This window comes from Clytia hemisphaerica, unplaced genomic scaffold (genome assembly GCF_902728285.1).
Source record: "Clytia hemisphaerica strain Z4C2 unplaced genomic scaffold, Clytia hemisphaerica genome assembly, whole genome shotgun sequence".
Lineage (NCBI taxonomy): Eukaryota > Metazoa > Cnidaria > Hydrozoa > Leptothecata > Clytiidae > Clytia > Clytia hemisphaerica.
This window is the reverse complement of record NW_027103414.1, coordinates 401,938-414,518: the sequence shown is the minus strand read 5'-3', so window position 1 is coordinate 414,518 and position 12,581 is coordinate 401,938. Positions and strand designations below refer to the sequence as shown.

Below are 12,581 nucleotides of genomic sequence, written 5' to 3'. Positions count from 1 at the left end.
TTTACGAGATAAGTTTCAATTATAATTTTCATGGAGAATTTTAATCGACAGATTTAGCTTGGCGTCAGTTTTATTTGGTTGATGTTTGGTATCGTGATCATTAAAAACAATGAAATGCCACACAGTCACTCTACACATGATGCCTCCAGCCATGATTGGTATCAGAATGTTGGAAAAAAAACATTTTACGAGAAATTGTTGATAGAAATTATATTGACTTATTTTTACAATTTTGGCGGTGTGGGTTTAGTTGGTTGATAATATTTACACTGTGGGTTGGTTTTCAAAAAACTGTTATATTGATTGTTGTTTGTTGGAATTGATTACCAAAAAAAAAGAGAACCTTTTTTTGATAAATACTTTATTTTTTTCATGAATCGAAAAAACCGTGTGGATATAGTAGCTATATGTCTTGTAGTATCTGCAGTATCTGTTTTCAAATTTTGAAAGCTCTATACCTACTGAATGGAAGCTCTGACTAGCTCTGTTTTTAAAACTTTGAGCCATGTTTTTTTCTTTGTTGCATGGATTTTTAAATTGTCGTAATGTAAATTTATGGTAAAATTTTAGTTTTTGAGTTTAGTTCATCAGTAGATCAGTAGTATATACAGTAGTATTTTTTTCAGTAATCCTTTCTTGTAAATATAGTAACATTTAACCAGACTCATTGCCCTCATTATATTCGAATTTGAATTTTTTTTAGGACTGATAAGTACATATTTTTAAACACCAAAACAAAGCAAACAACATGCCAGTTCTTTCTGGACAAATATAAGTATATGTATACTTTATTGTGTGCTTTGAGTTCTATTTTAAATCAACCCTCTCAACTGCTGATCTTTCAACTATCATTTAGGAGTATAGAATGGGCTTCCATAGTACCATTTAAGTATTTTGTGCAAATTTTCAACAAAGTAGACTTCTTGACTGTCCTTGTCCCTTATGTTAAAGTTGTTCTGATGGAGGACATTGCTATTTTTGGTAGCCTTCACATATCAATAAGGAGCTTTGGTGTAAATGTTTTTTTTCTGATGAAAATCATACTAATCTGAAACTATTAGGCCTTTATGAACTTTCTAGAACAATAATCTTGCTCCAATCTTGAAAAACACTGGAAAAATAGGTTAGCATTCCCTGCCATAATTTCACAGATTTCCTCTGCTTTCTGCTTGAAAACGCTGTCGTATAGCCGAAAACGAAAGTGAAACTGTGAAAACGTCCGCAAATTCGGGCCCAGTCCTCTTCCGAGACGGAGGCTAATATCTGGTACGGCGAGTGACGTACCTGCCGTACCCGGTGCGGTGTTCCAAGAGTTTCGCCGCCCAAAGCAAGAGAAAAATTTTGAAATTTACTTTAGAATATGCCTAGATTGCTTGAAAACGCATCATGTACATCATTATCTATGAGAATTATTTTTTAATTGTTCGATGATGCTGCATACATACAACTACAAGATGTTTTAAAACTATCCCTTGAATTTTTGCTGACATCAGCAATTACGTCATTTTTCAAACTCGAAGATTCCGGGCCTCTAGTCATTACGTAGATTTTTTTTTAAATAGACAGCATTGTGTAGCAATATGTAGTGGAAAAGCCGCCATCTTGTATGAATATATCAATATGTGGAGCAATTTGACCGTCATCCATTCCATCACCCAATGTCAATCGACACAAAATTTTTTCACCTGCGGTCAGGACCTAGCAACTGCCAATCAAACAGAAACCCAATCAAACAACACGCTCAGCATAAACATAATTTTTTTGGTCTTTTGGTGCAGTAGCAGAGTAGTACCATAGTACTGTCCAGTAAAAGGTGGAACAATGATGCTTTCTCGGTCGAGGATAAAGTATTTGTTTGTTAGGTATATAGACATTTTCCTCATTGTTTTTGGTTTGGTTGGATTAACTAGTATCATCTCAACATATTCTATTGAAAAGAACAAGGAGGTGAGTGCTCTTGATCTGAAATCTACTGTATTTGTGGCCTTTAAACTTGTACCTGTACAGTGACAGTGTAGTGAACCCGGGGGGGGGGGGGTACTTAGGCAAATGGAGGGTACGGTATGTGCTGCCCTTAAGGCCTGGGGGCCCGGGGGGGTACTAGGGCAAGATGGGTTACGGGGATGCTCCGCTGGTCAGGGTACCTTTTTTAACCTCCACGAGTCCCAGGTAGGGTCGCAAAAACACCAAAATAGAAAAATCAGTCCCTCGTAGGGTGCCTTTTTTTGGAAAATTTGGGGAAAAAGTAGAAAATTTGAGAAAATTTTGGAATTTCAGTCCCATGCCATTCAGGGTCACTTTTTTCGCAAATTTCGAGTCCCACGTATGTAGGGTCCATTTTTCGAACCTCAGCGGAGCACCCCCGTCGGTCGACAAGGGTAGTACCCCCCGGGCTGGCGCTGGGGGCACTCGATCTGAAAACGACCATACGTTCGGCCCAAAATTTGGCCCATAAAATCGGACCCTTTTAGAGTGCAGTGAATTTCTATGAAAAATCATACCCTTAGGCGGTCATCGAAAAAATGCTCTGTTCGCGTCGCAACGGGTGTTAAAAATGCATGCGGGCGGACGGGCGGTCAAAAACATTCCCGGGTTTTTTTTTATCACGTCAGTAACTCAGGGGCGGGTTGTAACGCGAGCAAAACAAATTTTCGATGGTCTTCAGAGCAATGAGAAAAAAGCTATACTTTAAAAGAACAAATTGCTTTTCCCAGATTTTTTTCTGCATCTCTGCACTGGAAAATCAGCGGAAAATTTGATGCGGGCGGGTGAGGCGAATAGAACAATTTTTCGATGACCGCCTTACAGTGCACTTTTTCAAAATTTCTCGCCTGTAAGGGCGAAAATTCTTGCAATTTTCCAAGAAAACGTGGAATTTTTCCTCCAAAATTGACCAATTTTGTGCCAATTTTACCAAAAAATTGGCCTTTTATCACAATTTCCTACCCTTACAGTGCACTAGCTGAACTATGAAAAACCTACCCTTAAGGGCCGAACGTTTTGTAGGTCATTTACCTTGAGTGCTCCCCCAGGCCTTAAAGGGTACCTTTTTTGGACTTCCAAAGTCCCGCTAAGGGTCTTTGTTTAGAAATCTACCTTGCAGTCTTGCACTTTGAAAATTTTAAGACTGCCCTGGAAATCTGGATGATTGGCCATGTTCTGCAAACTGTATCTAATCTCTTTTTGTTGAATGAATGAAATTGTTTTCACCCAAATAATGTTTGACTACCAAATGAAATGTGTACAAGGACATCTTATGTTAGCCATTCCAGGGTCAAATTGAAACTATTCTGACTGGCAATCAAACCTATAGTTCATCTTGTAGTAGAGCTTCAAAAAAAAAAAAATGAAGGGTCATACACCTCCTAATGATAAGCGGTTCCGGAGATATTGAGATTTTGATTCCGCTAAAATAGCACCTTTTTGGACATTTGAGGTTGACAATTTAGCCCAGAAATGGCATATGAAATAGCACCGAAATATACACTTTTTGATGGTTTTCCAATTTCAAAATCCAATAATTTTTTATGTGGTTATGAAATTACCTGAAATTTGGAGGGTAGTTTCGTCATCATGTATGGAAAAGAAAATGACATTAACGCATTATATATAAGCAATACTTATATGTCAAGAAGCTGCATATGCAAAAATTAAATTAAACATTGATATATTTTTCATCCACACTAGTTTTTGGCTAATTTTCTGAGTTCAAACTCTCAAAAATGATAGAGGGTCAATAATCATTCAACTTTAAAGAAAATTTGAGACATCTGAAACATTTAGGACATCAAAATGCACCATTTTACATATAATTTATGCGGAAATTGATGCAAAAATCAAACATATTAGGCAATTTTAAAGAGTAATTTAATGAAATTTCATAGTATTAATTTAACATTTTGGGAAATATTTCTACAGTTTTTCTATGCAAAATAAAAAATTTTGCATAATTTATGCGAAAAATCTCAAAATCTAGCATAATTCTGTGAGCGTTGTGCTTTTGACTTAAACTTTCCAGTTTTGCTTCAAATAATGTGAGCTATCTATATCTATCTATCTAGATTTTAAGTATCAAAAGGTCCCAAGACCCATTATCCATACATACAAATTATAAGATTGTATAATTTAAATAAAAAGTAAATAACCTATGTAAATTTTGAATAACAAATTACCACAAATACATTACCTTAAGGGAAGAAATTTTCGCGAGAAGAAATTTTCGCGGAATTTAATTTCGCGAATCAGAGTTTCAAAATGGTAAATTTCGCGGAATTTAATTTCGCGAATGAGCCGATTTCAAAAGTTTCACGGAATTTAATTTCGCGATTGAGAAGAAGTTATCAACTTAGATTAACTTTTAAGCATCACGGAGTTGTTTATTTTTATTTATATATTTGATAAAAAATACACGTTATAATGCTTAAAAATTAATTGTGTCCATATTTTTTGGTAACACCATAGAGGTATAAAGAAAACAGGAGTTGAATGTGTCGGTAATTGGTCGTTAAAGTCTTTTGATTTCTTTTATAAAATGTATCAAAAGAAATTCTAAGCTCGCCCGATGAAATAAGACTTTTTAGTAGAACTCAAGTTTGCTCTGAACATTCTAATAATCAGTATTGAAGATTCTAGCCTTTTAATATACGAAAATTAGATAAAACTCGTCCACGAAACAAATTTATGTTCCATTTCGCTATCCGTTCAATTTGTTTTGAAAGATATTTTCTCAAGCCAGAAAATGAAAAGTTCTTTATAAGCACAACGATTTCAGACTCAATTTGTAGACATAAAATCGCTGGAGATTTTGGAGGAAGTATCAAGCAATAGAGTTCACCTGAAAGAAAACATTGATCGAAAAATCTTATATTTGATGAAGGATTGCCAAGTTTACAGGCCTTTTTTTAGTCCAAATTTTTTACACTGATGTCAGAAACAATGAATCTCGTCTCATCTAATTTCTAAAGCTTAAATGAGCCAATAAGATTTAACCTATGGATAAAAGAGCTCATTAAAAATGCACGATATATGAGATTATGAGCATGCATACATCGTAACTTTTTTAATCGTAGGGCGAGCTTGGTTACAATAGCATACTTCTCCTGTCTTTCTTTATACCTCCACGGTAACACCTGGTCAAAAACAACAAAATAAAAGAAGAAGAAAAAAATCTAATTTCGCGGAATTTAATTTCGCGATTTGACAATTTTGGTGTGTTTCGCGAAAATTTCTTCCCTTAAGGTACTCCCCCTTCAGCCAGTACAAACAGGATATATTATTTGGCCACTAAGCAAAGAGATAGAAAATAGAGGAGGTTGCACGCTTCTCTTTCTATTATACTATGTTAGTTATGATCATGAATAATTAATGAGGGAAGAAAAAAAGAGGGAAAAGTTTACGGAACCGACTAAATTGAGACAATCGGTGTTTCATTCAAAAAGATACTATCGACGCCGTAAAAAGGTGCTTGAAAACGAACGTAGAACGAGCAGTGAGACAAATCAAAAAAATGGTAAAAAAAAATGGCTACTGTTTTCTTTGACAGCTCGAGTCTTTTGGAAATTTATTCTTAGATATTAGCTCTCTTGAAATATACTGTTCACTTTCTCACGTTCTAAAGAAAGGTTTACTTCAATGAGAGTCTATATAGCTGCAAATAAGGTAAGCTAAGTACAGGGAGAAATCTAGCACCAGTTGTCCATTTTAGCTTTTTTATGAGCTAAAAAATGTATATTTTTCTACAAAATCATATATATTTTTAACCATATAATAAAACTATCATCAAAAGATAAATATCTACTAACAAATGTATTGGATTGATAATTTTAGATCAGTTTGGACTAGTTGGAGAGAAAAGAGAAGATATGCAGATAAGATGATCAAAAACTTTAAGAGATTATAAACTTCAAATTTTTCATCTCATGTCAAAGACTGTCACAAGTGTGAAGGGTATTTACTTTTTTTGCTTATTAATTTTTGTTTGAAACTTCACAAAAACATTTGGAAATCCAAATCAAATCCAGCTAAAATCTAACAAAACAATTGAATAACAATAATTTAACAATAGAAAAATCAGAACGACCTGCCCATAAGTTGAAGTTGAGGTTGGCTGACTAAGACGACCACCCAAAGTGTAAAATCCAGGATATTCGACAAGCAGCTCTTGCATCAATGACGTGAATGTCTTGACTAAAGATGAAAAGTGAAAAAAGTCTGAATGAAAGAATAAAAGACGGAGAAAGTGTTGGTTTTCTATTTTGAAAAAAAACCTCCAGAACATGCAAAGCAGTGGCGGCCTGGCAGGGGGTGCAGGGTGTGCAGTGCACCACCCAGAAAGATCTGAGAGGGGCGCCAAAAGAGCTTTTCAAGGGGGCGCCAAAATTTTGTTCATGTTTAATTGGGCAATTTGGCGCCCTTCCGCACGTTTATAGCGCTTTCTATGAGTAAAATGTTAATTTTTTTCGCCTGCGGCGCTTATCTACCCTCTTACAATCTGTTCTCTTTAATTTTTTCAAAACTTCGATCACTATTGAATCAGAAGTAAGAGAACTGTTGCGTATCCACCAGGGGTTAAAGAGAATGCTCACCCCCAAAATGAGAGATTGCCAAAATGATCAAAACTTGTTAATTCTCGCTGTGGTTTTTGTGATCTTATTTACTGACTAACTTTCTCCGTTTTAGAAGATCTTTTAGACTGTTTGACCTTTCTTACATCAAATTTTTTTGCCTGCGGCGCCAAAGTTACAACGAACCCTTCCTCCCCACTTCTGAATTTTGGGGGCCTCTTTCAGCCATTGATTTTAATGGAGAGTAAAGTAAGACCATCTCGCGTTAGAAAGTAGTCATGTTTAATGTTTGGAATTTTGTGTACTGATAAGGAGAAAAAGTTAAGATAGTTTAATATCTTCACTTAATGATGGGGGGCGCAAAGAAGGACAAAAATACCAGGGGCGCCAATTTCATAGTTTGCACCACCAAGAAATTTAAGCCAGGCCGCTACTGTTCAAGGGACGTGAGCTTCTTCAACGGCAATTAATTTATTCATCAGTTCTTCTGCGAGTTCGTTTCTCTTCTGGACGGATTCGAACTCGAAAGCATAAAAAGAAACGAGTTTAGGGCCATCACCAAAATCAATGGAGGGTCCATGTTGCCATTTATCATTTTTCCAGTAAACACTGGTTTTAATTATATGGCCAAGATCGATGTACTTGGATACAATGCGGCAGCATGTCGCTGGCATCCTTCCAACACATGTACCATCTTCTTTCAGAATTTTGATCGCCTTTGGGTCATAATTGTTTTCTGGTTCTCTCATACAAGTCATCCTGCATGAGTAGGGTCTCACGTGAAAGCGATGATACCCATTGACTGTAGAATAAAACCCTAAAAAGGGCTTTTTACGGAGATTATTGTCGAACCTGAATCGGTTGTGCTGAACAATATCTTCCAAATCGGCTTCTTGAAACACTTCAGATGTTAAACATCTAATTCTTTTAGTAAAAACTTGACTCATGTTTTGAAGATATAGAAATTAAGATGTATTAAACTTGTAACAGACACGATTGAACGCTTTCGACACTTTTCGTCCACTCAAACCTTTTTAATTTTTTATCTTTTTTATTACGGGAAAGAGAGTAAACAAAAATACTATTTCTCCTATTTAGTACATTTTATCCAAAATAGGATAAATGCTTATATTTTTTCACTCCGCGCTGATAAGAAGCTAACTTTTGGTTTAAAATGATCTTCTGTATGAGCACAATTGATTTAGAGAGTAATAAAGACGCGGATCTCTGAATTTGTTCAGAAAATCAACTTTTTCTTCTATTTCTCCTAACTAAGCTATCGATTTTATCTTATTTAGGATAATTCATCCTATTTAAGCGAAATACCCGCATTTCTCCTAATTTGCAATAGTACTCGACTGTTTAACGCTTGGTGCAGGTAGCTCGCTTGCAGGGACATTTTTCCCTGCAATGCAGGTTCGGCCTGATTGGCCAGCTTTTGGCGTATTACTTAGCAGTACTTTCGCGCGCATTTTGATAATTTCGATGCGCGCGCATAATTTATGGAAAAAGCTGACTCTGCAGAAAAAAGGAAAACAAATAAAAATGAAAACATAGATTCATTTCGAAACAAAATGGCTGTTGGCTGGAAGTCTAAATACATGTGGCTGATGTTTTGATGTGGTTTTTAGTAGTTTTGAAAGCCTTTAGAGCTTGTGAAAGAGTTTTTATGGTAAGTTGATTATGTGTGTTTGCCTGGGTTTCCAAAGTTCAGAAACTCTGTCAACAAGGGTTCACACACAGACTGTTTATAACATTCTGTGTCAGACTAATCTACCTGCACCAAGCTCTATAATTTTAGAACTTTGTGAGGTGAGGTATTTTTTGTTTTTTCTAAAATTATGAGCTTGGATTCCCAGGCTAGCGCTGGGCCAATAACTTTTAAAATATTGTTAGCACAATCTGGAGCATATTTTAGGGAGCTCATAAATAATAAGAAGAAAAGTTTTTTAACCATCTAGATCTTTCAAAATAGTTAAAGCTATGCACTACCTAACCATTATCATCAATATTTCCTGATATCTGACTTATATATGATCCTAGGAATTTTTGCACACTTAAAAGACACTTAAACTGATTTCCTGCTCTCTATATTGAATATATTTTCGCTGCAACACAGCAGGATAACCCCTTACAAAAAAAAAATAGATTTCTCTAATACAATGGGGAACCTAGAAGAAACTGAAAAATTATTACAGAACTAAAGAACAAATGAATAAACGATTATCATAATATTAATAGTGACACAAAATAATGAATATAAGAAATATTTTTACTTTTATTTTATGAAAATTTCTTTGAGTAGTTTTATCTATAAAGTTCTTCCTGTTACACGACCCACCCCCTCCCACCCTGGGAAAACACACTAAGCTCATGCACACACAATTACGCACACACACACACACACACACACACACACAAAGATTATTCGTTTTCAGCTTTGTATTTGTCTAAATAGAATTTTGTAGCTAAAGATTTTAGTTCATCAGTATCAAGGTTGTGAAAATCAGTGTCAGGATGATTTATTAGTAACTCATTCCATTGTTTTGACGAAAGACGAGAGAAAGAGTTAAGTCCAAAATTTGTGGTTTTGACCGTTGAAAGTTTTAGTAGTTTAATAGCTTTGCCCCTGGTGCCAGTTTTGTGATCAATTTCATCAAAATTAAGTGTTGATAGGACATCAGATGGAAGATTACCCTGGAGGTATTTTTGAATAAATAAGATATTCATTACTTTCACCTGATCAAAGATTTTGAGTAATTTAAGTTCAGCAAACAGGGGAGTGGCAGAAGTTCTTGGTTCACTAAAGGTCATGAGTCTTAGTGCAGTGTTTTGAAGAGTAAGAATTCTATGTGTGACAGTATTGTCACACAGTCCCCAGAGTTGACTAGCATAGCGAACATGAGAAGCAAAAATTGCATGATAAATGTTTAGAAGGATGTGAATTGGAACATAGTGACGAAGTTTGGATATTGCCCCATTTGCCCTTCTCAATGTAGCAGCAACGAAAGAAGTATGAACCTTCCAGTTTAGATGATTGTCAAGGTGAACACCCAAATACTTCACACTCTTACTTGGTGATAGAATTTTCCCGCAAAGCTTAATTCTTGGAATACAGTCCATCTGTCTCCAAGGGGAACGAAAAATAACAAACTCAGTTTTGCTAGCATTCAAAGAAATTTTGTTGGCATTAAGCCAGCTGACTAAAACTCTGAGATCAGCATTAACCCTCCCACAAAGACTCCATACAGTTTTTGAAAAATTTAGTAAATGAGTATCATCAGCAAAATGATATGTTTCAGAGGTTCTTATACAGCGGTGAAGATCGTTTATATACAACAAGAACAGCAGAGGACCCAAGACTGAACCCTGAGGAACTCCATGATTAATAGATTTTAAAAGGGAATTTGAGCCTGAAAGAGAAACATACTGGGAGCGGTTAGTGAGGTAAGATCGGAACCAGTCATTAACAATGCCTCTGACTCCGTAGTGATCAAGTTTTTCAAGTAAGATTTCGTGATCAACTGTGTCGAAAGCCTTTTGTAGATCGACAAATACACCACAGGCAAACCCACCATTGTCAAGATAGTTTCGGATACGTTCGACAATATTAATGAGTGTATGCTCAGTAGAGTGAGCCTTACGAAAACCAAATTGTCGAGAGTAGATTTGATTATGGTTTTCAAGAAAATCAGAAAGACGTGAGTACATCACTTTCTCAAAAATTTTTTCAATGTTAGATAAGAGTGAAATTGGCCTATAATTAGAGACTTCAAGGGGAGAACCTTTGTGTTTGAAGACAGGCACAACTTTGGATATTTTGAGAGTAGAGGGAAAAATACCACTGAGAAAGGAGTAGTTTATCAGCGCCGATATTGGCACAGAAATATCAAGTCTTAAAAGTTTAAGGATTTTTATAGGAATACTATGAGGACCACTTGCTTTATTTATGAGAAAGAGCCAATCACCTTCGCAATTTCTTGATTAGTGGTTGGTGCTAAGAGGATGGAATGCAGATTTGGATCTTTCATGAAACTGCTGAAGTGATTGTAAGAAGGCGGCATTTTTTCACGAATAGAATCAGCTATAGTAGTGAAGAAATCATTGAAGGAATTGGCTACTTTCTCAGGATCTGATGTCAAAGAGTCACCTGTGATGATTGAAATGGGTGATTCTGAGTTAGCCCTTGTTGAGATTATATCGCGAACACCAGACCAGACTTTTCTAGAGTTTTTAGAATGGAAATCAAAATATCTGATGTAGTGGTTTTTTTTACTACGTCTAGTCAAAGTGACTATCATATTTCGATACCTACGATATAATTCATAGAGTCGATCTTTGGACTCCTTAGTTTTAGCCTTAGCGTGTTTTGTTTGGTAGTGGTCACGTTTTTTTATTGACTTCAAAATTCCTGGCGTTATCCATGGTTTTGTTTTTGATCTAACTTGACGTTTGGTAAGTTTGACTGTGGGTAGATGTCTCTCTACAAGTACTTTCATTCTGTCATTAAAAATATTGAAACAGGAGTCTGGATTATGACCAAATCTCAAAAAAAGGGTGTCCCAATCAACTTCAAGAAAATCCAGAATAAATTCTTCTCGGTTGAAACGAGACCAGTCTTGCTGAAAAAAAGTATTATCTTCACCGGGAAACTTACCTTCAAATGATGGAAAGAGACAAAACTGGGGGAGATGATCTGATATGGAAAAGCATATGTTGCCAGATACAGTTCCATTATCAGATGGGCTAGAAATAATATTATCAATGAGAGTCCTTGAGTCCTCAGTTATTCTTGTTGGTAAAAGGATCTGTGGAAGTATAAGATTAGAATCGAGGATATCCATGAAGGACATTATTTCTGAATCATCCTCGCATTTTAAAAGATTAAGATTGAAGTCTCCAAGAAGGAGGAGTTGCTTTTTCTCAGAAGAAATTTTACTAAGCAGAGGTTTTAGAAAATCTTGATTGAAGCCAACCATTTTTGGATGGCGATATATAGTACCAACAATGATATTGGTACTGTTTGGTAGGATAATTTCAGCAAAGCATGATTCAAGACTACATGAAGAATAGCAAACTTGGTCTAGGTCTGTCCTAGGTTTGTAAGAGAAAGAGTGTGAAATATATAAGGCTACTCCACCTTTAGAAGATTCAGTTGGTGTAAAAAACTTTTCGTAACCTGGTATAGCAAAGTCCTCTTTTTTTTCGAGAGGACTTTCTGTTTCGGTGTCAACAAGGCTTTTGGTTTCTGAAATCCCTATGACACTAAATTTAGAATTGAGGAGGGCAAGCAAATCTTCAAGGTCGTCAAAATGTTTTGAAAGTGAAGCAATGTTCAGGTGAAAGGCAGAGAATTTAGATGGAGTGTTGGCTGCAAGCGATTTGAATTCATCGCAGTCAACATAACTACAGCTATGAGCTTGAAACTGAAATTCAAGCTCATCATCAATTTCGTCACTAAGGCTAGTGACGACCTTGTTGAGATCAGATATTAAGGATCGAAGTTTATCACTCATGTCACCAGGAGCATCACCATTAGAATTATTAATGTTTAATTCAACAGGAAAAGGAAGGGAGTAATTGATGCAATTCGGACAAAACCAGGTCCCAGAAAGGGAAAGGACTTCAAATTGTTTTAACGTGAGACCAGAGCATTTTCTTTGGTGGATCCAATGGTCACAAATATCACATTGGATTGAGTTACATTTTTCACTGACATTCTTAGTACAAACTGAGCAAGGGAATATTTCAGGCATAGATTCTAAAAAACAGACACACTCGGGACACACAGCACAGGTCAGGCAGAGAATAAAAGGGATGGAAGAAACTTATACAAACAAAACTGACACAAATAGGTATAAAATAAAATAATCTAGATTTTTAAAGAAGAAAAAAGAACAAACCTCTGACAGGAAAGCAAAAAACCACGGAATTTGAAAAAGCACCACTGTCTTTGAATGAGAAAAACAACACTAGTGTACAGACCATAGCTAGCACACCATCTTGAAAAATCGTATT

At 35.8% G+C, this 12,581-nt stretch overlaps 1 protein-coding gene across 1 annotated transcript in view; it reads left to right on the top strand.

Moving 5' to 3' along the window:
• The first annotated feature begins 1,706 nt into the window (after window positions 1–1,706).
• LOC136797490 (mucin-2-like) overlaps window positions 1,707–12,581 on the top strand; it is a 34,035-nt gene continuing 23,160 nt past the window's right edge. Inside the window, exon 1 of the mRNA XM_067054064.1 lies at window positions 1,707–1,947. Within this exon, the coding sequence (XP_066910165.1) occupies window positions 1,822–1,947 (126 nt within the window). The 5' untranslated portion in view covers window positions 1,707–1,821. The remainder of the gene's footprint in view (window positions 1,948–12,581) is intronic.